Source organism: Mustela nivalis (genome assembly GCF_964662115.1).
Source record: "Mustela nivalis genome assembly, chromosome: X".
NCBI classification, from domain to species: Eukaryota; Metazoa; Chordata; class Mammalia; order Carnivora; family Mustelidae; genus Mustela; species Mustela nivalis.
In genome coordinates this window covers 87,672,744-87,698,499 of record NC_139040.1, presented here as the reverse complement: position 1 = coordinate 87,698,499, position 25,756 = coordinate 87,672,744, and the positions used below count along the sequence as shown (strand labels likewise).

The 25,756-nt window shown below is 41.9% G+C and overlaps 2 protein-coding genes across 9 annotated transcripts in view; one reads left to right on the top strand and one right to left on the bottom strand.

Annotated features, from left to right (window-relative positions):
- The window catches only part of PHF8 (PHD finger protein 8), a 98,218-nt gene extending 97,001 nt beyond the window's left edge, over positions 1–1,217 (bottom strand). Inside the window, exon 1 of one of the 5 annotated variants that reach the window (XM_082717485.1) lies at positions 508–1,217. The gene's annotated coding sequence lies outside the window, so the exon portion shown is untranslated. The remainder of the gene's footprint in view (positions 1–507) is intronic. The other 4 variants (XM_082717483.1, XM_082717486.1, XM_082717484.1 and 1 more) reach the window with 4 other exon arrangements.
- Positions 531–23,707, top strand: LOC309856389 (uncharacterized protein; the record flags this gene model as incomplete). Of its 4 annotated transcripts, XM_082717504.1 has the most annotated exons (3): positions 531–1,066; positions 11,948–12,059; positions 23,124–23,707. In XM_082717504.1, one exon carries the CDS (start codon positions 531–533, stop codon positions 834–836), a length of 306 nt encoding a protein of 101 aa, XP_082573630.1. In that variant the 3' UTR covers positions 837–1,066; positions 11,948–12,059; positions 23,124–23,707. The 4 variants fall into 4 exon arrangements, with proteins under 4 accessions (XP_082573630.1, XP_082573631.1, XP_082573629.1 ...); XM_082717505.1 differs by lacking the exon at positions 11,948–12,059 and having other exon boundaries at positions 23,129–23,707; XM_082717503.1 differs by lacking the exon at positions 11,948–12,059.
- Between the last annotated feature and the right edge of the window lie 2,049 nt (positions 23,708–25,756).

The following is a 25,756-nucleotide window of genomic DNA, read 5'->3' as shown; positions in this document are numbered from 1 at the left end:
AACCCCCCAACATAGGGGCAACTAGAGAGAGATGAGGGATCCCTGAAAGTTGGCTCAGATTACTCGACAATTACCTTGATGCCTTCAAGAACAAGGCAAACAAGACTAGGCGCCCAACTCAAATCACAGTTCTGGGTTATGCTGAGAGTTTAAATGGTCTTCTCCTTCACTCTCAAAATCATTCCATCCCCAACCAGTCAGGAGTATCATCACCCCAACAAATGAAAGAAATCTCAGAACTGATTCGATCGTCCCCTACTTCAAAGACGAAAGGGTTCCTGTTGCACCCCCAAAACTAAAAAGGATCTCTTTAAACCCCTGAAACTGACTAGAATTTCTTCACACTCTTGCAACTAAGCAAGGATTCCCCCCGCCAACGATCAGAAACAGGAAGGCATTTCCTCACAGTCCCCTCAAAGTGACGAGGACTCCCTTGTCCCCCAAAACTGACAGAGATCTCACAAATCCCAAGATTGACAGGATCTTTTTGCAGCCCCCGAAACTTACGAGATCGCCTCACGCCTCCCAAAATGACAGGAACCTCCTCACGCCCCAAATCTGACAAGAATGTCTTTCGTCCCAAGCCCTACAGAGACCTCCTCATCTGCAAAGCTGCAGGGATTGCTCACACTCGCGAAGTTCAGTTCCAGCGACGCGCCGGGAGCCGGGCTCGCTCTGGAGCGCCTGGGCGCCTAGCTGAGCGGAGGATCGGCCAGCAGTTCCGGCCCCACCGGCTGCGCGCGCCGAATTCTGGGATCGTCACGGCAACGCTGCGAACCTTGCTCGCCTTCCCGCAGAACCACCCGCTGGGTCTCGCGGCCCCGGGCGCCGGGTAGTGCTTCAGGGCAGCTTTCCCCCCAAGGTTTTGCTCCGGGCCCGGCGTTAGGGCCTACTGGAGCCCGCGGTTCAGGCCTAGCCGGTGGCCGCCGGGTGAACAGGCAAACGGCGTCGTCGCTGGGCCAGCAGGAGATCGCCGCGAGGAAGCCAACCAGGAATTAGCTGCGCCTGCGGCCAGGTCGGAGAGAAAACTGCCTGAAAAGTCGCCGGGAGCAGCCCAGTGGCAATGGTAGGCGATTCGAAGTAGTCAATAAAGTTTATTCAAAACAAGGAGGAAGTTGAAACGAAATGGGGAGGAGAAATATGGGATAAACAGCTACCATATTGAGAGTGGCGGCGGCGCCGCGGGGAAGCTACCCGACCGCCATCTTATGAGGGCTGGGCACAGTAGGTAACCGCGGCAGAGGCGGGGAAGGGAAGCTAGTGGCTCCCGCGTGACGCCAGCAGAGGCGGGGCGCCACCTTGAGAAAAGGGGACGGGATTCGACTACCTTTGGTCCTGTTCGTTTCTTCTAGGTAACCAATCGAGACTGAGGACCTTAAGCCACCATCTTAGGCGAGGCAGTCGCTTGGCTCCATTTTGAGTGGGGCCAGAACCTTCCCAGTTTTCCTCCTCCTCGGGGTAAACGGGGAGTTAAGCACCACCACCACCACCACCCCACCCCCCCCCACCCCCGGCGCCAACACATACAGACTAACTCACACTCCTCCTCCGCCTCCACTCCTTCCTTCCCTACCTCCCTCCCCTCCCTTCCCCATCCCCACCCTTCTCGTCCTATTAGGGGAGGTGAACTCAGTGACTGCAAACTGGCAAAACTAATGGGTGACGGTGGGGGTGTAGTACGCACAACAGCTTCTGGTCTTCGAGCACATTCAGTGGCTAGGCTGTTTTGCACCGTCTCCGAAGCGTTTATTCTTCACCCTGTAAGGGAAGCTCTTTTATTATTCTCAAGTGACCACATGGGCTTAGGGAAGACACGTGGCTTGAATTTCAGAGCCGAGAAGTTGAACTTTGCACCCTCTACTATCCCCGAGTTCTGTCATTGGTCCCTCAATTGGTCCCTCAATCGGTCCCTCAATCCTAGTGCCTTCATGAAGCTTCTGTCGACTTCCCAGCACCCTCTGAACTCTCTTTTCTTTGACTCCACTGTTTCAGTTCAGTTTGCTTCAGATACAGTGTAGGATTTTCATACACAAGTCCCAAGATTTTCTGACTACAGCCTAAGGGTTGGGTGGGAGAAGGGGTTGAAAGAATGGAGCTCCACACACATGCTCTAAGATGGCGCTGGTGTTTCCTAACATTCTAGAATATTCTCTAGGAATCCTCTTACTATTTCATTTTTTTAAAGGTTCTCACCACTTTAAACAAGAAATTATATGTGTGCACACCAATTTTCTAAGTAGTGGTGGCTTAGGTCCTGGGGATACAATGTTGAAGAGAGACTCTGCAGTGGGAAAATTGCCAGCAGAGGCAGGAGACAAGCTTGCAAGTCAACAATTATATTACAAGGTCCACTAAGCACACAGGTACCTCTTGCAAGGTACAAAATAAAATCATGAAAGTGCATCAAAAGTTGCTTATTGCTGTCAAGGAAGGCATCAGGGAGATCTGTAGGTCCAATAAATTAACAAGCATGAGCATGGTAGATAAAAGAATCAACATGTACAAATGCACAGAAGCACATGAGAAAATGTTTACAAAGAGAAATTAAGTATTAGATTTTACCCTGTAAGCAATAAAAAACCACTGAAAGTGTTTGAGGGAGGGCAACTGAGTCACATTTGTGTCTTAGCCAGGGAAAAATCGAGGTTTAGTGGGACCTGAAGCTTATACAGTTTATGAGGTAGGAGTTTAAGAAACAGAGTCATGAATACAAAATTAGGCTCAAAGGTGGACAGAGTATTTCTAGAAGCTATTACTACACCTGGGTAATAATTATAAATCGAAGAGATACAATGTCTCACCAAACCCAAACTAAATGTAACTCCTAAATCAGCTTTCACTTAGCTGGATCTCAAAAATGTCAGGCAGCTCCAACACCACCTAATACAATAGAAAGTGTGACTAGGAGGAAACCAGTGGAAGAGGAAAGCAGTTTTAACCAATTGTGCTTTAAATATAGTTTGCAAACTTTATAAAAACATATGACAACATGACCATATGGCAAGTGATAGATCCCACAGGTAAAGCCTTCTTAGCTTCACAAGGAGACAGGATGGACTCATTTTGGCCATAATAAAATTGGAAAGACACAAAGAAGATTAACATGGCCCCTGCCCAAGGATGCCATGTAATGTTATGAAGTCTTCCACAATAAAAAAGAAAAATGAAGGGAGATAGGAGGGAGGAGGCTGTTGCATTAGTAATGAAAAAAAAAAAAAAAGTTTAGGACTGAATCAAGATAGCTGCCACACAGGTAGAAAAGGATTTGATAAGTGGAATATTTTGGAGGTTGAATAGGCAGGGCTTGGAGACTAATTGAAACTAGTATATGAGGGAGTGAAAGGAGTGTGAGTTCATTTCTGGGTTGGGTGTCAGAAGTGGATAATGATGCCATTGACTGAACTAGAGTGCACAGAAGGAAAAGCAGGTTTGGTGGAGAAGAAACTAAGTTCAGTTTGGAGCATGTTATGTTAAAGTGTGTGTGAGACATTAATTCACTGACCCAGAAATTCTTGAGCATTTATTATGCACCAGGCACCATGCTAGGTGCTGAGGATGTAGTGATAACCCAGAAAAGATCCTGGCCTCCATGGAGCTGACATTCTACTTGGGGATCAGTCAATAACCAAACAAATAGAGTTTCATTCATATATTTATTGAGCGCGTGCTATATACCAGTCACTGTCCTAAGCACTGGGGACTCAAGGCAAACACAAAAAGACAAGGTCCCTGCCCTCCTGTGATTCACATCCCAGCTAGGGAAACAGACAATAAAGTGAGTCAAACATGAGAATTTCAGATTGCAGTGAGTGCTTTGAGGGAAATAAAACAAGTTATGAGATAGAGAAGGATTCGGGTAGAAGTTAGTCTGTTTTTAGATAGGGTACTCAAGGAAGGGTGCTTGGAGAAGGCAGTGTGTAATCTGAGATCTGAATAATATGAAGTGGCCAGGGACAGGGCAGAAGGAATAAAATGCAAAAGTCCTAATGTGGTGTGGGGAAGGGGGGCAGTTCAGGGTACCCTTTCAATAAAACACTTCCTGAGCATTTATGATGGACTGAGCCAGGTACAGGTGGTGACTGGGGTGGGGTCTCCAGCCATGAATAATAGACCCTGTATTTACCCTTACCAAGTAAACAGTTTAATGAGAGAGTCAAAGTTTGATGAACAACACAAGGCCGAAAAAAGTCAAACTCTAAGTGCTGCCTAGGCAGGTATCAACAACATGTGTGGGAACAAAGAGCCACAGTTAATTCAAACATGTTCACTTGGTATGTCAGGAAGGCCTTCACAGGAGGTGGCATCTGACCCAGGTACAGTAGTACTCATCCCCCAGAGTTCTTCCCTGGTGTCCTTGGGCGGCAGGGTGGGCATGCTAAAGGCTAATGGGAAAGGCAAAGCCCACAGAGAGGTGAATCTGAGGCATATTTTGCGGACAAAGGAACTCTTGGCACTGCCATGGATAGGGGGCAGCTGGCTGCAGTCCTGGAAATGTGTTGTCTGGTTGTATCCCTCATAGCATCAGTGCATGATGTGAACTGGCTGCCATAGAAGGAGGCTGCCCTGGAGTCTTTCCTCCCCTACCCCACCTCCACTTAGCAGTTATAAACATTTCGTTTTAATTGCAGAAACAATAGTAAATGCATTCCCATTGTAAACATTCAAACAGGCTGAAGATACCCCCTGCCCACCACTTAGTCCCTGTCTACTTCCTTAGGGGGAACCTCAGTGGCCTCTTTTCCAATTCATCTCTCTGCATATGTTATGTACATTTAACTGGTTAGATGAAAAATGATAAGGGCTAAAGTGGACTATAAATTACAGGAGAAAGAGAGGGAAATGGAAAAATTACATGAGGAAGAATAGGCTTGCTCCAAAACAGACTGAGAAGTACAAGGACAGTGAAAACAAAAGTAATGACAAGGAGCATTATCTGAGGACTTTCGATGTGCTGAGCACTGTTCTAGGCTCCTTATATGCATGCATTAACTCACTCAATCCTTAGAGCAACCCTGTAAAGTAGGGACAGGTACTACCCCTATTTTAAGTATAAGGAATACAGGCATGTCTTAAAGATATGGTGGGTTCAGTTCCTGAACACTGCAATAAAGTGAATATCATGATAAAGTGGGTTAAATGAACTTTTTGGTTTCCCAGTGCATATAAAAGTTATGTTTACACTATACTAGCCTATTCAGTGTGCAAAAACATTTTGTCTAAAAAACCAACATAGATACCTCAATTTAAAAATACTTTATTGTTGGGGCACCTGGCTGGCTCAGGCCATTGAGCACATGACTCTTGATCTTGAGGCCTTGAGTTCAAGCTCCATTGCTAAAAAAGTGCTAACAATCATCTGACCTTTCAGTGAGTTGTAATCTATTTGGTGGTGCAGGGTTTGGCCTCAGTGTTGATGGCTGCTGGCTGATCAGGACGATAGATGCTGAAGGCTGGGGCGGCTGTGGCAATCTCTTAAAATAAGAACAATGAAGTTTGCCACATCGATTTACTCTTCCTTTATAGAGAAAATTATTTCTCTATAGCATGTAGAGCCATTTTTTTTAAAGATTTTATTTATTTACTTGAGAGAGAGACAGTGAGAGAGAGCATGAATGAGGAGAAGGTCAGAGAGAGAAGCAGACTCCCCATGGAGCTGGGAGTCCGATGCGGGACTCGATCCCGGGACTCTGGGATCATGACCTGAGCCGAAGGCAGTCGTCCAACCAACTGAGCCACCCAGGCGTCCCTGTAGAGCCATTTGATAGCATTTTATCCATAGTAGAATTTCTTTCAAAAGTGGAGTCAATCCCTCAAACCCTGCAAATACTTCCTCCACTGAAATCTTGAATACCTCAAAGTCAAAAGTCACCCATGACCTTTTTTTTTTTTTTTTTTTTTTTTTTAGAAATAGAGTGCATTTTATTTAAAACCAACCAAGCACTGATTAAAAAATATCTATCATGGGCACCTGGGTGGCTCAGTGGGTTAAAGCCTCTACCTTCGGCTCAGGTCATGATCCCAGGGTCCTGGGATCGAGCCCCACATCAGGCTTTCTGCTCTGCAGGGAGCCTGCTTCCTCCTCTCTCTCTGCCTGCCTCTCTGCCTACTTGTGATCTCTGTCAGATAAATAAAGAAAAAATCTTTTTTAAAAAAAATACCTATCATGGCAGCTGTGATTGCATAGCAAAACTTAACAGTAAGAACTGGGCGTTTAATTCATTCTTCCAATCATGTGCTGGGCCTGGCAGAGGGCACCCACCCCCATCAGAGCCTCAGAGGAAGAATGAAACCCTTGGTGGAGAGGGCTCAGGTGGCAGGCATCCTGCCTTTCTCCAAGCTTGTGAAGGGAAGGGGCCATGCAGGTCTGGTTGTCTGCTCTGCACTGCTCCTGGGCCACAGGGTTGATCAGCAACTTCTTAGTGGCAATGAATGGAGGGAGAGGGGTGAAGAACTGTCTGGAGCTGTGCAGATGAGTCCCCCCCTTTCTCCTTCAGTGTGTCTGAAATCCCCCATGGATCTGATGACCATTGCAGGGTCCTAGTTTCAGGCACAAGGCTATGAAACAATCACCTTTTCTTTGGCTGAAGGGGGAAATCAGGGTTCTGAGAGGGAAAACTCTGCTTGGAATCAACTTCTTAACTCTTGTTAATGTTGATATGTTGACTTCTTTCAATGAATCATGAATGTTCTTAATGGCATCTAGAATGGTGAATCCTTTCTGGAAGGTTTTCCATTTACATTGCCTAGGTTCATCAAAGAAATCACTATGGCAGCTATACTGTTAGGAAAGGTATTTATTCAGTAATGACATGAAAGTTAAAATTACTCCTTGATTCATGGGCTAGAGAATGGATGTTGCATAGCAAGCATGAAAACAACATTAACCTCATTGTACATACATCTCTATCAGAAATGTTGGGTGACTGGGTACATTGTCCTTGGGAAAGGAGTCTTTTCTTTGAGCAGTAGGTTTCCATAGTGGGCTTAAAATACTCAGTAAGCCACATAAACAGATGTATTGTCATCCAGGCTTTGTTCCATTTATAGAGCACAGGCAGAGTAATTTAGCAGAATTCTTTTTTTTTTTTTTTTTAATTCTGGGGGCGTCAGTGTGGCTCAGTGGGTTGAGCCTCTGCCTTCAGCTCAGGTCATGGTCTCCGGGTCCTGAGATCGAGCCCCTGCATCAGGCTTTCTGCTCAGCAGGGAGCCTACCCACCCATCCCCGCCACCTGCCTCTCTGCCTACTTGTGATCTCTGTCTGTCAAATAAACAAATAAAATCTCAAGCCATGAGAGACTGTGGACTCTGAGAAACAAACTGAGGGTTTTGGAGGGGAGGAGGGAAAGGGGTTGGATGAGCCTGGTAGTGGGTATTATGGAGGGCACATATTGCATGCAGCACTGGGTGTGGTGCATAAACAATGAATGCTAGAACACTGAAAAAGAAATAAAATAAAATGGGAAAAAATAAACTCTGTGTCCAATGTGGGACTCAGACTCATGACCCTGAGATCAAGAGTCACGTGCTCTATCGACTGAGCCAGCCGTGAACCCCATTAAGGGCCCTAGGGTTTTCAAAATGGTAGATGAGCATTGGCTTCACCTAAAAGTCACCACCTGCATTTGCACCTAATGAGAGTCAGCCTGGAGCCAGGGACTGGCTACTCTTCTCTAGCTATGAAAGTCCTAGATGGCGTCTTCTCCCAATCGAAGGCCGTTTTGTCTACATTGAAAATTTGTTGTTGAACATAGCCACCTTCATGAATTACCTTAGCTAGATCTTCTGGATAACTTGCTGCAGCTTCTACATCAGCATTTGCTGCTTCACTTTACACCTTTGTGTTTAGAGACTACTTCTTTCCTTAAACCTCATGAACCAACATCAGCTAGCTTCAAACTTTTCTTCTGCAGCTTCCTCACCTCTCTTGGCCTTCACACAATTGAAGAGTTAGGGCCTTGCTCTGAATTAGGCTTTGGCATAAGGAAATGTTGTAGCTGGTCTGATCTTCTATCCAGGCCACTAAACTTCCTCCATATCAGCAATAAGCCTGTTCCACTTTATTTTTTTTAATAAAGATTTTATTTATTTGACAGAGAGAATGAGCACAAGCAGGGAGAGCGGCAGGCAGACGGAGAAGGAGAAGCAGGCTCTCCACCTAGCAGAGAGCCTGATATGGGGCTTGATTCCAGGACCTTGAGAACATGACCTGAGCTAAAGGCAGATGCTTAACTGACTGAACCACCCTGGTGCCCCAAGGCTGTTTCACTTTCTTACCATTTGTGTGTCCACTGGAGTAGCAATTTTAATTTCCTTCAGAAACTTTTCTTTTGCATTCACAATTTGACTGTTTGATGCAAGAGGCCCAGCTTCTGCCCTATCTTGGCATTCAACATCTCTTCCCCACTAAGCTTAATCATTTTTAGCTCTTGAAGACCTATAACTCTTCCCTTCACTTGAACACTTAGAGGACATTGTAGGGTTATTAACTAGCTTAATTTCAATATTGTGTCTCAGGGAATAGGGAGGCCTGAGGAGAATGAGAGAGAAGGGGAACGGCTGGAGGGTGGAGCAAACAGAACACACACAATATTTATCAATTAAATTTCCTGCCTTATGTGGCACAGTTCATGGTGCCCCAAAACAATGACAACAAACAGTAACATCAAAGATCCTTAATAAGAGATCACCATAACAAATATAATAATAATAATAATAATAATAATATGAAAAAGTTTGACGTATTATAAGAATTACCAAAATGTGACACAGAGATACAAATGACATCGGGAAAAAGGCACAAATAGATTTGCTGATGCAAGGCTGTCACAAACCTTCAATTTGTGAAAAAAAACAACACAAAAAACAAAACCCTACTATATGCAAAGCTCAATAAAGCAAAGTACAATAAAACAAGGTATGCCTGAATAGAGACTTTTATCACTTGCTCAAGGTCATATAGCTAGTCCGTGGCCAAGATGGAGTTCCTGGTGATACAGGTCCAGAGTCTAGGCCCTTCGCCACTCCATTACTCCACTAGTTGTATTTAAAAACAACTGGTGTGGTGAGTGCTGTAAAGTGTGTAAACCTGGCGATTCACAGACCTGTACCCCTAATAATTCATTATATGTTAATAAAAAAATAAAAACAACTGGTGTTTCTCAGATCGGGGGAAGGTTTTCAACCATTCTTCACATAATCTGAATCACAGAAACCAAAAGAGGGTTTATACTCACTTGGGATAAAAACTAACAGAATGGTCCCTCAGGTGGCAAATTACTAGGTTGAGAACACAAACCCACTCCTCCAGGCTTGTTTAAGAATGTGCCACCTGTGGGGTTGCTGTCTTGACATTTTTAATAATTTTGTCATTGAAGGGTTCCAGGGTGGCTCAGTTGTTAAGCACCTGCCTTTGGCTCAGGTCATGATCCCAGGGTCCTGGGATCAAGCCCCACATTGGGCTCCCTGTTCAACGGGGACCCTTCCCTCTCCCACCCCCCCCCACTTGTGTTCCCTCCCTCTCTGCCTCTTTCTCTGTCAAATAAATAAATAAAATCCTTAAAAAATAATTTTGTCTTTGGACTTGTGTTTTGTAATTATAGTCCAATGTGACTATGGAGTGTACACGTAAGTGGTAGAGATACACTGGATCACAATGTGCATGGTAGGTTATATATATGCTGAGCAGGTGGTCAGTCCACCTGGTGTGCACCAGTGCATCTGGGGGAGCCTGGGGTGCCATGCAGCCCAGAGGGGAGACAATGGGCCAGTGACAATGGTGCAGCAGCAGTAAAAAATAGAAGTGGTGGTGGGGTGGCTAGAGCCCTGAGAGAGGGGATGGCTTCTGCCTAAAGGCAGTGATGGGGCCCGGTGTGAGAGGCAATCTTGCCCTTCTATGCCCAGAGCCTGTCCTTGCAGCGTCTGCACAAATATTAACTCTGGCTTGAGCCCTAGGACAGGAACTGCTGGTGCTGGGGTAGAAAACTTTGTCAGTAAATGGTAACAAAATAAAAGTGTATCCATGACCATTGCAGTAAAGTACATCGGGAGTTACAATTCTTTGAAGAATTTAGAATCTCTGGTTTTCAAAACTGCTGCAACACTGCAACAAATAACAACACATAAAAATGGAAATTTAAAGATCATCACATTAGACACATTTGATTAAAGCTTCCGGTGCACTGATTATTAATCAGGAAGACAGTTTAAAAGTGTTTTCCTTGTAACTGAAAATACAGTGCTAAAACACATAAACAGGTATTTTGAGTTATAAATAAATTGTGAAGCCATTTTCCATTTCTTATATGAGCCTGTCTTAGTCTCTTTAAGCTGGTCTAGCAAAATTTTATTTCTGGAGGCTGGGAAGTCCAAGAACAAGGGTTTGGCAGATTCAGTGTTGGGTGAGAGATACCCATGGCTATCTCCTTGCTGTGTGGTGGATGGGGTGAAGGAGCTCTTTGGGGTCTCTTTCATAAGGGCACTAATCCCAGTCATGAGGGCTCTGCCCTCAAGGCCTAATCATTTACTGAAGACACCATCTCTTAATACTATCACATGGGGGATTAGGATTTTGATACATAAAGCTGGGGAGGGGGACACAGGAATTCAGTCTATAGTACACCTCCACAAGTTACATGAAATGTCAGAGGAAACACCAGATGCCATTGTATAAATTTATATTTAAAATTCGATTCAGACTTTTACAAAAGTGATTTGTATGAAGAGTTAATTTTTTTTAACTTGTTAACCAGAGATCATTATGTTCAAGGTCATTTTTTTAAAAAAATCTCAAACAACTGAAGGGTCTAGAGTCATCCCCAGTAAATCATAAAAGACCTTGAGAGTTCCTAACACAGAATAGTGTTTGTCATATCACGGTGATCCAATGCCCCCCCTTGTCCAAGCCTTTATATGACCACCACATAATGAACTATGCCCACGAATAGTGGGCATAGATGTGAGAGAGGTGAGCACATTTGAACTAAGGAGAGGCCAGTCAGGCAAATGGGATGGGGCTGGACAAGATTCTCAGAAGGTGGTTGAAGGGCCAGCAAGAGATTTGCATCTTATCAGCAAAAGAAGAAAATCCACAGGAGCTTAAATGGAAGGCTCTAATATCAGTATCTGTGGAAACGGAGCCTTCCATGTATCTTGGATAGATGTAATTTAGAGGCGAGTCCCATGAAATGGTGAGGAAAAAAGGGTGAGCCTGAAACCAAAGGGCAGAGTGCTTCTCTACGCGGACAATTTCGCCCTCTCCTCTCAGAGAACACCTGGCAATATAAAAATGTTTTTGATTTTCACACCCAGAGTTGGGGGGCGGGATGACTGGCTTCTAATGAACACCCGACAACACCAGCACAACTGCCTACAAGATGGAATGATCTGGTCAACAGTGTGGACAGCACTGAGCTTGAGAGATGGCACCACGGGGCAAAGGGCCAGGCACGGGACGGCATCCCCCTTAGGAAAACTTCATGGTTAGTCAAGAGAGGTGAAATTTTCTGATGTAGGCTCAAAAACTTCATCACACTGCTCTGCTTAAGATCATCAGCCGATGTCCTATTATTTTTAGGAAAAAGTCCAAGATGTCTCACAGAGCCCCCAGGGCCCTGTGCCAATATTTTCCTTGTCTTGTGCAGCAAGGAGGAGGAGGCCGGTTTAGGAAAGGAACACTGATCACATTACCCCCTCTTCCACCTCATGTTAGGTCAAAAGGACCTAAAAGGACAATTAAAAATGATCTGTCACTGGTATACCTGCAGAGAACAGGAGAGGGAGGGGATGGCAGCAAACACATTGCATCTGTAGACCCCGTGAGGGTAATCAATAGATCGATTCTCAAAGAGCAACAAGTGTCCAATCTGTTTTCAGATACTTGGGGGTCACTAAAACAAAGACGAGAGAGGGGGACCATTCAGACACCCTTCCTCCCTCATTCTCCCTTTAGAGTCCAGACTTAATGTTTTCCATGCAGCGGCTCCTGGGATTCAGGAAAATGAGGAAGGCGGATGAGGCTGGTGGCTCCCGACTTTAGCAGGGCTACATGTTCTTCAGGAAAGGTACACATCACTCTTCCCAGCTTTTCTTTGGCTTTGGATTTGCCTTTCTTTGGCACAATGCGTTCTGAGACAGAACTGAGGGCTGCCCTGTTTCATCTGTGTCCCACAGCTGCTCCACAGCTGGCTCCCTGCCCTCCTGTCACCCGTCCCACTGGACTTCGTTCAGGACCTGGGGCATGCTGCTTCCTCTTCCCACAAGTTCTGCCCTCAGTGTTGGTTCCAGGCTCTCCCTCTACTGCTTCTCTTATGCACACAAACACACACACACACACACACACCCATACATCCACCCAAAACCACAATTCACACACACCCCCATATATCTACATACACACACACACACACATGCAGCCACCCAAACCAACACATGCCCGCACATCTACACACATTCGCACACATCCACACACATGTCCATACCCACATGCACACACACACACATCTATACACACACATCCACATACATACCCATCTACACACACACAGACACACACACCATACATCTACACACATCCATCAACCCAAACCCACACATGCCCACACATCTACACACATTTGCACACACATCCATACACCCCCCCAAAATACCCATATATCTACACACACATACATACCCACACAGATTCATACATACATATGCACACATGCATACACCCATATATCTATATACACATCCATCCACACATACAACATACACACATCCACATGTACACACAGACACACACACACACAACACAAACCCCACATTATTTATTCTTGCTCATATTTCTGATATGAAATCACATATTATTTTTGGAATGATTTTCCCCACTCTCTCTGACCTGGCTCTTTTTTTATATATATTCTTGTGCCTCCCCTGTTACACTTATATTTTTTTTTAAACAATTTCAAGAGCCTTTATTGAAACCAACATTCAAATAGTATCTTAAGGGTGAGATTCTGTTTCAGCAAAGCCAGTTTAACAATTCCAAACATTATAAAAACATTTAGGGGTGCCTGGGTGGTGCAGTCAGTCGAGTGTCCAACTTGTGGTTTCGGCTCAGGTTGTGATGGAGCCCTGCGTTAGGCTCTGTGCTTAGCATGGAGTCTGCTTGAGATTCTCTCTCCCTCTCCCTGCCCCTCCCATTTTTGCTCTCTCCCTCTCTTTAAAATAAATAAATCTTAAAACCCCCAACAAACATTTAAAAATTAATCTTGTTAAAGGTGATTCTTTCCCCTTTCCCCAGGGAAGACTTGTTCAATCACTCCACATGATGGTTCCAGGCTGTTTACACTTGCAGAAGCTGGGGCCCCCTGGCTATGTCCCGTGAGCAGGAGGAATCAGGCAACTGGAGGCGGGTCTACTCTGCTAGCCACGTCTGGAGGACACATCTCCCTCTGTTTGACTTTCCAGCACCTTCCCATGCACCACTTCCACTACAGGAGCCAGACACCACCTGAAGAGTTTGTTTTTTTTAAAAGATTTTATTTATTTATTTGACCAAGAGAGAGCACAAGCGGGGGGAATAGCAGGCAGAGGGAGAGGAAGAAGCAGGCTCCACGCAGAGCAGAGGGAGCCCAGTGCTGGGATCCCGGGGCTCTGGGATCATGACCTGAGCCGAAGGCAGTCCCTTAACCAACTGAGCCACCCAGGCACCCAAGAGTTAATTTGTTTTTTGAAAAAGTCTTCTACAAGAATCATCTACTCTAGATGCATTAAAATTTTTCTTTTGAAACAACTTATCAGAAATCCATCATACTCTTGCCACAGCCTACAAAAAACAGTCCCAGTAACAGTTGCACCAACAGAGTTCCCTTTCAAAATGAAAAGTTATCAAATACCATTTGCCACATTGTGACCGATGGTGCTTTCCATTATACTAGATGGAACTAAGGTTGCTAAATCTAAAAAACAAAAATAAATGAATAAGCAAAAAACGAATCAAACCTGTAACTACAAAAAACAAACTGATGATTGCTAGAGGGGAGACGGTTGGAAGGAGAGGCAAAAATGGGTGTAGAGGAATGAAAGATACGGGCTTCCAGTTATAGAATCAATAAGTCACAGTAGTAAAGGTACGGTATGGGGAACATAGTCAGTGATAATGTAATAGCTCTGTATGGTGACAGATGGTAGCTACACTTGTGAGCACAGCATAATGTATGGAGGAGTTGAATTACTATATTGTATACCTGGAACTAATATAACATTGTGGGTACACTATACTCAAAAAAATTTTTAAAAGAAAATGAGGTTCCTAAAAATATAATTTTTTAAAGATTTTATTTATTTATTTATGTATTTGACAGACAGAGATCACAAGTAGGCAGAGAGGCAGGCAGAGAGAGAGGAGGAAGCAGGCTCCCTGCCGAGCAGAGAGCCCAATGCGGGGCTCGATCCCAGGATCCCGGGATCATGACCTGAGCCGAAGGCAGAAGCTTTAACCCACTGAGCCACCCAGGCGCCCCAAATATAAATTTTGATGACTGAGTTTGCAGAAAAGGGAGTCAGAAAAAAATTTTTTATTCTTTCTTTTAAAGTTTTTCTTTAAATTCCAGCTAGTTAACATACAGTGTAATATTAATTTCAGGTGTACAATATAATGATTCAACACTTCCATACATCACCAGATGCTCATCACAAGTGCACTTTTTAGTCCCCCAAACCTGTTTAATCCAATCCACCAACCACCTCCCTCCTGGTAACCATAAGTTTATTTTCTGTTGTTAAGAGTCTGTTTCTTGGTTCTCTCTCTCTCTCTCTCTTTCTCTCTTTGCTCATTTGTTTTTTTTCTTAAATTACCCATATGTGTGAAACCATATGGTATTTGTCTTTCTGTTACTGACTTATTTGGCTTAGCATAATACTCTCTAGCTCCACCCATGTCATTGCAAATGGTAGGATTTTGTTCAATTTTATGGCTGAGTAATAGTCCATTCTGTGTGGATATACACACACACATATTTATATATAATGTGGGATATATATATATATATATATATATATATATATATACACACACACACACACATACATACATACACACACACACATACGCACACACACACACATATAGATAGCCCACATCTTCTTTATCCATTCATCAGTTGATAGATACTTTGGCTGTTTCCATAACTTCGCTATTGTTGATAATGCTGCTATAAACGTCAGGGTGCATGTATCCCCTTTGAATCTGTATTTTTGTATTCATTGGGTAAATACCTAGTAGTACAATTGCTGGATGGTAGGGTAGTTCTATTTTTAACTTTTTGAGGAACTTCCATACTGTTTTCAGAGTGGCTGCAGCACCTTGCCTTCTCACCATCGGTGCAAGAGGGTACCCCTTTCTCCCCATCCTTGCCAACACTTGTTTCTTGTGTTGTTTATTTTAGCCATTCTGACAGGTATAAAGTGATATGTTATTGTACTTTTGATTTGTACTCCCCTGATGATGAGTGATGCTGATAATCTTTTCCTGTGTCTGTTGGCCATCTGGATATCTGCTCTGGAAAAATATCTGTTCATGTCTCCTGCCTATTTCTTAATTGGATAATTCATTTTGGGGGTGTTGAATTTTATAAGCTCTTATATATTTTGTATACTAACCCTTCATTGGATATGTCACTGGCAAATATGTTCTCCCATTCTGTAGTTTGCTTTTTAGTTTTGTTGACTGTTTCCTTCACTGTGCAGAAGCTTTTTATTGTGATAGAGTCTCAACAGTTTATTTTGCTTCTATTTTCCTTGCCTCAGATGTCATATCTAGAAAGAAGTTGCTACAGCCAATGTTAAAGAAGTTATTGCCTATTTCACTTCTAGGATTTTTGTGGTTTCAGGTCTCATATATAGGAGATTATTCCATATTGAATATATTTTTGTGTATGGTGTAAGAAAGTGGTCCAGTTTTCCCAACACCATTTGTTGAAGATACTGTCTAATTAGATATTCTGTCCTGCTTTGTCAAACATTAATTGACCATACAGTCATGGGTTCAGTGCTGGGTTTTCTTTTATTCTGTTGTATTGATCTATGTGTCTATTTTCATGCCAGTACCATAATTTTTTGATTACTACAGCTTTTACTATAACTTGAAGTCTGGATTTACGATGCCTCCAGCTTTGCTTTATTTTTCAAGATGGCTATTCAGGGTCTTTTATGGTTCCATACAAATTTGAGGATTGTTTATTCTTGTCCTGTGAAAAATGCAATTCGTATTTTGATTGCATCTTACGTGTAGATTGCTTTGGGCATATAGACATTTTAACAATATATGTTCTTCTGATCTATGATTATGGAATGTCTTTCCATTTCTTTCTGTCATCCTTAGTTTCTTTCCTAAGTGTTTTATACTGTTCGGAGTACAGGTCTTTCAACTCTTTGGTTAGGTTTATTCCTTATTATTATTATCTAATTATTTTTGGTACAATTGTAAACGGGATTGTTTTCTTTATTTCTCCTTCTGCTTCTTCATTATTGGTGTGTGGAAATCCAATGGGTTTATGTACATTGATTTTTGTATCCTGTGACTTTACTGAATTTGTTCCTAAGTCCTAGCAGTTTTTTGGTGGAGTCTTTCAGGTTTCTAAATATGGTATGTCATCTGTGAATAGTGAAATTTTTGACATCTTCCTTGCTGATTTGGATGCATTTTATTCCTTTTTGTTGTCTGATTGCTATGGCTAGGACTTCCATTACTATGTTTAATAAAAGTGATGAGAGTGGACAGCCTTGTATTGTTGCTAACCTTAGGGGAAAAGCTCTCAGTTTTAACCCTCTAAGGGTTAAGGTTAGTTTGTTTACTTGAGATTTTTCTGTTTTAGAACCCGTTTTGCTGCATCCCAAAGGTTATGGACTGTTGTGTTTTCTTTTTCATTTGTTTCTATATTTTTAAAATTTCTTCTTTGATTTCCTGGTTGACCCGTGCATTCTTTAGTAGCACATTCTTTAACCCCCATGTATTTGTGGTCTTTTCAAATTTCTTTCTTGTGGTTGATTTCTAGTTTCATAACATTATGGTCAGAAAAGATGCATGGTATGACTTTGACCTTATTGAATTTGTGAGACTTGTTTTGTGAGCTAATATGTGATCTGTTGAATGTTCATGTGCACTTGAAAAAGATGTGTATTCTGCTATTTTAGGATAGAATATTCTGAGTACATCTGTTCTGGTGTGTCATTCAAAGCCATTGTTTCCTTGTTGATTTTCTGTTTAGATGATCTGTCCATTGATGTAAGTGGGGATGTTAAAGTCCTCCAGTATTATTATCAATTAGTTATTTTATGTTTGTTATTAACTGTTTTATGTATTTGGGTACTCCTTTGTTGGTTGCATAAATATTTATAAGTGTTGTATCTTCTTGCTGGATTGACCCACTTGTTTTTATATGTGTCTTTGTCTCTTATTACATTTATTTATTTAAGATTTATTCATTTATTTTAGAGAGAGAGAGAGAGCACCAGTGGGAGGGGCAAAGGGAAAGAGAGAGAGAACCTCAAGTGAGCAGAGAGCCTGGACATGGGACTCCATCCCAGGACCCTGAGATCATGACCCTAGCTGAAAACAAGTGTCAGAGTTAAAACCAACTGAGCCACCCAAGTGCCCCTACAGTCTTTGAATTCAAGTCTCTTTGTCCAGTATAAGTATTAGTATCCTGGATTTCTTTTGATATCCATTTGCATGATAGATATTTCTCCAACCCTTTACTTTCAATTTGTAGGTATCTTTAGGTCTGAATTGAGTCTCTTGTAGGCAGCATATAGATGGGTCTTGTGTTTTGTTGTTGGGTTTTTTTTTTTATTAATTCTGTCCACCTATGTCTTTTCTTTTTTCATTGAAATTTTAAAAATTATTTTCAGAGATAGAATTTAGTGAGTCATCAGTTGCACCCAGTGCTCATTTCATCCAGTGCCCTCCTTTTTTTTTTTAAAGATTTTTTAAAAAATTGTATTTATTTGACAGAGAGAGATCACGAGCAGGCAGGCAGAGAGAGAGAGGAGGAAGCAGGCTCTCCGCTGAGCAGGGAGCCCAATGCGGGACTCGATCCCAAGACCCTGAGATCATGACCTGAGTCGAAGGCAGAGGCTCTAACCCACTGAGCCACCCAGGCGCCCCATCAAGTGCCCTCCTTAATGCCCATGACCAATGATCCCTTCCCCCAACCCACCTCCCTTCCAACAACCCTTAGTTTGTTTCCTAGAATCCAGTGTATCTTATGGTTTGCCTCCCTCTCTGTTCTTATCTTATTTTTCCTTCCCTTCCCCTATGTTCATCTGTTTTGTTTATTCCACACATGGGTGAAATCATATGGTATTTGGTATTTGTATTATTCGCAGGAGTGTCTCCAGTGGGTGCTACATGTGCTCTGCTATTGTGTCCTGGCCACTTTTTCCTTCAGGCAGAGGTTCTGTTTGCCTGTTGCAGACAGTTTGGTCCCTGGCCTGAATGTTGTGCCTTTTAACTAGGCAGGCTCTATCACCACCACTGCAGGAACCAAGGCTATAGTAGACTCCTGTGTTGGAAGACATGGTGTGAGCAGAGGTTGGGCCTGTCTTCTCATAGAGGGGCCCCACCTTGTTGGGACTTAGACAAGTGTGCCTAAGAAAGACAGTTCCACTGGAGCTTGGGGTGGCAGGGCTTAGTGTAGTGCAATTTAGGTCATGAGTGTTGTCACCACACTGGTTTCCACAGGAGGCTCTGCGCTTATACTGAGTAGTGGGAGAGGGAAATGGTGCTGGCCTGTTCCTTTCTTCCTGGAGGAGTCTCTCCCTAAATGCTGTCTGTATGGGACATGCTCTGAGATGAGCAAATAACCTCCCCACTGTGTGCCCCAGGTGCTCTTCAGACCACCCTTTCCATGCTATATGTCTGCAGATTGTTTGCCTGCTTTTTGTCCAAGAGTAGGGCCCTGCCCTCCAGGCTCTAACCCAGCCAAGCCCACTGACATTTGAAACTCCAGTTTCTAAGTCCCAATGGTTGCCAAAAGTGACAAAATTTGGCCCCTCTCACTTTCCAAGCCAGTTGCTATGGGGATTTGTTTTCTCTGCATGCTCGTCTGTCTCTCACCCTTCTCTGTGACCACAGCTTCCTCCTCACTCCAGCAGCAACAATCTGCATCTTCCAAAACTGGCTCTCCACACTTTTTACCTTCTTTGATGTGGCCTCTTCTTTCCCTTTAGTTGTGGAGTTTGTTCTGTCAGTCTTCAGGTCAATGTCTAGGGTTATGTAGTTATGTAGTTATAGTCATGGGAGGAGGTGAGCCTAAGGTTCTCCTACTCTGCTGCCATCTTCCAACCTCACTCTATTATATTTTATAGTAAATTTTAGTACCTTTAACTATACTTCCCACCTCTCCCCTGGTCTTTAAACAAGGAGCCCTCCATTTTCATTTTGCATCAAGTCCCACAAATTATGTAGCAGCCTTCAACTACTGTTGATGGTAATTATGGGGTAGGCGATTTTAGGGGATTGTAGCCACTCAAACAGTCTCACTGCCCTAACCAAACTCCTCTCCATTGGGAGTTGTGTTGACAGTGGGTAGAGACAGAACAACAATACAGATATATGGAGGTTAGTGTGGATATTTATCATTTTCACATGAATAGGATCATACTGTCCATATTATTTGGCTAATTGCTTTCTTCACTTGGCTATATATCTTGGAGATCTTTCTACCAAAACCAAAATCAACCTAGCTTTCTTTTTGGAATTCTTGTTCAGGGAATTCCATAATTAGATGAGTCCTGATTTATTTCCTTACTCCTCTGATGAACATATTTTTTAAATGTTATATTTAAATTCAATTTAGTTATCCTAGAGTGTAGTATTAGTTTCAGGTTAGAATTTAGATTCATCAGTTGCATATAACACCCTGGGATCATAACTTCAAATGCCCTCCTTAATGCCCATCGCCCAATTACCCCATTCCCCCCACTTTCCCTCCAGCAACCCTTAGTTTGTTTCCTATATTTAAGAGTCTCTTATGGTTTGCCTCCCTTTCTGTTTTTATCTTATTTTAGTTTTCCTTCCCTTCCCCAGTTCATCTGTTTTGTTTCTTTTTAAAAATATATATTTTATTTATTTATTCGAGAGAGAGAATGAAAGAGAGAGAGCAGGAGAAGGGGGGAGGGTCAGAGGGAGAAGCAGACTCTCTGCTGAGCAGGGCACCTGATGCAGGACTCAATCACAGGACTCCAGGATCATGACCTGAGCTGAAGGCAGTTGCCTAACTAACGGAGGCACCCAGGTGTCACATCTGTTTTGTTTCTTAAATTCCACAAATGACTGAAATCATATAGTATTTGTCTTTCTCTGACTGAATTATTTTGCTTAGCATAATACCCTCTAGTTCCACCTCATCACACAAATGCAAGATTTCATTCTTTTCGATGGCTAAGTAATATTCCATTATATACATATACCACTTCTTTATCTATTCATCTGTCAATGGACACTGGGCTCTTTCCATAGTTTGACTACTGTGGACATTGCTGCACAAATACAAACAAATATAAAATTTGTATTCTTTGGATAAATACCTAGTAGCACAACTGCCAGGTCATAGGGTAGTTCTATTTTTAACTTTGTGAGAAAACTCCATACTGTTTTCCAGAGTGGCTGCACCAGTTTGCATTCCCAACAGTGTAAGAGGGTTCCCCTTTATCTGCATCCTCATCAACATCTGTTATTTCCTACGTTGTTAATTTTAGCCATTCTGACTGGTGTGAGGTGGTATCTCATTGTGGTTTTGATTTGTATTTCCCTGATACTGAGTGAATGTTGGGCATCTTTCCATGTATCTGTTACCCATTTCTGTGTCTTCTCTGGAAAAATGTCTGTTCATGTCTTCTGCCTATTACTTCACTGGACTTTTTGTTTTTGGGGTGTTGAGTTTGATAAGTTCTTTATAGATTTGGATACTAGCAATATATCATTTGTGAATATCTTCTCCCACTCCATACATTGCCTTTTAGTTTTAATGATTGTTTCCTTTGCTGTGCAAAAGCTTTTTATCTTGATGATAAACAAGTTAAAACAACAGTTCATTTTTGCCTTTGTTTCCCTTGCCTTTGGAAACATGTCTATCAAGAAGTTACTGGGCTGAGGTCGAAGAGGTTGTTGCCAGTGTTCTCCTCTAGGATTTCGATGGATTCCTGTCTCACATTTAGGTCTTTCATCCATTTTGAATTTACTTTTGTGTATGGTGTAAGAAAGTGGTCCAGTTTTTTTCTTCTACATGAAGCTGTCCAATTTTCCCAACACCATGCGTTGAAGAGACTTTTTTCCATTGGCTATTCTTTCCTGCTTTGTTGAAGATTAGTTGGCCATAGAGTTGTGGGCCCATTTCATTGTTTTTGTGCCAGTACCTTACTGTTGCAGTGTTTACAGCTTTGTAGTACAGCTTGAAGTCTGTAATTGTAATGCCTCCAGCTTTGGTTTTGTTTTTCAACATTACTTTGGTTATTTGGGGGTCTTTTCTCATTCCATACACATTTTAGAATTGTTTCTTCCACCTCTATGAATAATGCTGGTGGTATTTTGATCGAGATTGCATTGAATTTGTAGGTTGCTTTGGGTAGCACAGATATATTAACAATATTTGTTTTTACAATCAATGAGCATGGAGTGTTTTTTTTTTCCATTTCTTTGTGTCTTCCTCAATTTCTTTCATAAGTGTTCTGTAGTTTTCAGAGTACAGACCTCTTTGGTTAGCTTTAGTCCTTTGTATCTTATGTTTTTTTGTGCAATTATAAACAGATTGATTCCTTAATTTATCTTTCTGCTGCTTCATTGTTAGTGGATAGAAATGCAACAGACTTCCATGTGTTGATTTCATATCCTGCAACTTTGCAGAATTCCTGTATCACTTCTAACAATTTTTTGGTGGTGTCTTTCTACATAGAATATCATGCCATGTACAAAGAGTGAAAACTTGACTTCTTATTTGCCAGTTTGGATGCTTTTGATTTCTTTTTGTTATCCAATTGCTGAGGCTAGGACTTCCAGTACTACACTGAACAACAGTTGTAAGAATGGACATCCTTGTTGTGTTCCTGACCTCAGAAGGGAAAACCTCTCGGTTTTTCCCCATTGAAGATATATTTTTTTAAGATTTTATTTATTTAATAAGACAGAGATCACAAGTAGGCAGAGAGAGAGGAGGAAGCAAGCTCCCAGCTGAGCAGGGAGCCTGATGCGGGGCTTGATCCCAGGACCTGGGATCATGGCCTGAGCCGAAGGCAGAGGCTTTAACCCACTGAGCCACCCAGGTGCCCCCGAGGATAATATTTGTTATGGGTCTTTTGTTTATGGCCTCTGTGATGTTGAAGTATGTTCCCTCTATCCCTGCATTGTGGAATTATTGTTTTTTTTTTTTTAATCAAGAAAGGATGCTGTACTTTGTCAAATGCATTTTCTGCATCTATTGAGAGGATCATATGGTTCCTCTCCTTCCTTTTATTAATGTGGGTATCATGTTCATTGATTTGCAGATGTTGAATCACACTTGCTGCCCAGGAATAAATTCCACTTGGTTGTGTTGAATAATCCTTTTAATGTACTGTTGGATCCTATTAGCTAGTATCTCATTGAAAATTTTTGCATCCATGTTCATCAGGGATATTGGTCTGTACTTCTCCTTTTTAGTGGGGTCTTTGGTTTTGGGAAGAAGGTAATCCTGGCATCATAGAATGAGTTTGGAAGTTTTGTTTCCATTTCTGGTTGGGTTTTTTTTTTTTTTTTGGAACAGTTTCAGAAGAATAGGTATTAATTCTTCTTTAAGTGTTTGGTAGAATTCCCCTGGGAAGCCCTCGGGCCCTGGAATCTTGTTTGTGGGGAGATTTTTGATTACTGATTCAATTTCTTTTCTGATCATGGGTCTGTTCAGGTTCTATTTCTTCCTGTTTCTGTTTTGATAATTTGTATGTTTCTAGGAATTTATCCATTTCTTCCAGATTGCCTAATATGTTGCCATATAATTGCTCACAATATTCTTTTATAATTGTTTGTATTTCTGCAGTGTTGGTTGTGATCTCTCCTCTTTCACTCATGATTTTATTTATTTGGGTTCTTTCTCTTTTCTTTTTGACAGAATAGATCACATACTGAGCCACAAATCAGGACTCAACTCGTACAAAAATTTTGAGATCATACCATGCATATTTTCAGACCACATGCTATGAAACTTGAACTCAACCACATGAAAAATTTGGAAGGACCACAAATGCATGGAAGTTAAAGAGCATCCTACTGAAAAATGAATGAGCCAACCAGGAAATTACCTAACCCTAACCCTAACCTTTGGGGTGTAGCAAATGCAGTCAGTCCTAAGAGGGAAGTATATGGCAGTACAGGCCTTCCTTAATAAATAATAAAGGTTGTGGGGGGTTTGGGAGTAGAAAAAGAATGAATGAAACAAGATGGGATTGGGAGGGAGACAAACCATAAGAGACTCTTAATCTCAGAAAACAAACTGAGGGTTGCCGGAGGGGGGCGGGTAGGGAGAAGGTGGTGGGGTTATGGACATTGGGGAGGGTATGTGCTATGGTGAGTGCTGTGATGTGTGAAAACCTGGCGATTCACAGACCTGTACCCCGGGGAAAATAATACATTATATGTTAATAAAAAATAAAAAAATAAATTAAAAAGAAAGAAATAATAAAGGTCTCCAATACAGAACCTAACCTTATACCTAATGGACCTGGTAAAAGAAGAGCAAATAAATCTTAAATCCAGAAGAGAAGTAACAAAGATTAGAGTAGAAATCAATGATACAGAAATTTTAAAAAAATAGTAGAACAAAAAAAAATAGTAGAACAGATCATCAATGAAACTAGGAGCTGCTTCTTTGAAAGAATTAACAAGATTGATATAACCCTAGCCTCTGATGGATATATAATGTGGTTTCAAATTTCTCCAGTACAGAGTGGCAGCAAACATACCAGTAGGGACCTCCTGAGGTCAGTCAAGTTTCTCTAAGTGGACACTTCAAAAGTGGGTTGCTGGTACATGGGGTGTGGACATTTGAAATTTTAATAAATACTGCCCAATTGCCTTTCAAAATCATTATGCCCGCTTTCAATATCATCAGTATATCTTCATGTTTCCTCAGACTCTGACCTTTAAATTGTTTACGAATCTGACAGATGAAAAAAATGGTAACTTATGTTTATTTGTTTTAAATTTTCATTCTCTCATCATTAGTGAAATTGTATATCATTTCCTATGTTTATTAGCCCATCCTTTATGAACTGTTTGTAAACTTTGTTTAGTGTTTCTTTCAGGGTTGTCTTTTCCATATTGAGTTGTAAGAGTCATTTCTAGTTCTGGATGTTAACCCTTTTTCTATTATGCGTGTTGCAGATAGTCTTCCATAGTATGTAACATGTTTATGGTTTATGTTATCATACAGAAGTTTTAAATATTTGATAGTGATTTGCTGTATTTTTTTTTAAGATTTTATTTATTTGACAGAGAGGGAGAGAGAGCAAGAGAGGGAATGCAAGCTGGGGGAGTGGAAGAGGAAGAAGCAGGCTTCCTGCTGAGCAGGGACCTCCCCCACCCCAATGTGGGGCTTGATCCCAGGACCCTGGGATGATGACCTGAGCTGAAGGCAGACACTTAACGACTGAGCCACCCAGGTGCCCCTGACTTGCTATATTTATTTCAACCTTTTTCTTCTATTGCTTTTTCTGTTTTATTAGAAGGCCTTTCTTATCCAAGGCAACAACCATTTTCTCTTTTTCTCATTCTGTTATAGTGCTTTCGGTTTAGGTCTTTAATATACTATAAACTTACTTCCTTCTCAAATCTTTGTACTTTTCCTATCTAGATACTCTCTTCCCCCAGATCTTCCTATGGATGACAACTTCAGCACTTGGTTCAAATACTGGTTTTTCAAAAGGCCTTCCCTGACTACCCTAACTAAACTGACCATCCCCTGTCCATTAAAATGTGCCCCAGTTTGGGGTGCCTGAGTGGCTCAGTTGGTGGATGTCTGCCCTTGGCTCGGTCATGATCTCAGGTTCCCAGGATCAAGCTGGCGTTGGACTCCCTGCTCAGTAGGAATCTTGCTTCTCCCTCTTCCTCTGCCCCTCCCCCTGCTTGTGCTCTCTCACTTGCTCTCTGTCGAATAAATAAATAAAATCTTTAAAAAAAAAAGATGTGCCCTAATTCATTACCTTAATTTATTTTCTTTATAGATCACCTCTCTGAAGTTATCTGATTTATTTGTTGTGTCTCCTTAGATTGGAGACTCTATGAGTGTAGGGATTTTGTCTTATTCCCAGCTACTAGAATACTGTTAAGAGTTTATTTTAAGTGAATTTGATATGATATAGAGAAAAATAATTTCTTCCCAAATGGATAGCTGATTGTTTCAACACCAAGACTCCCTTTCTAAAAGGAAAATTATTTCAGTCATTCATCCTGCTTTTCTACCCTACTAAATACTGAGTGAGTCAAGAATGGTTATTATTATTCAGCCAAGTGGTTCTCAGCCCTGCTGGAGTATTAGAATTATACTTACAGATTTTTTAAAAATTTAGATATAGGGTGTGTATTAGTTTTCTAGGGCTACCATTACAAAGTACCACAGAGTGGATAGCTGAAAACAATAGAAATTTATTGTCTCATAGTTCTGGAGGTGAGAAGTCCAGAATCAAAGTGACAACAAGGCAGGCCATGTTGTCTCTGAAAGCCCTAGCAGGGAATCTTGCATTTCTT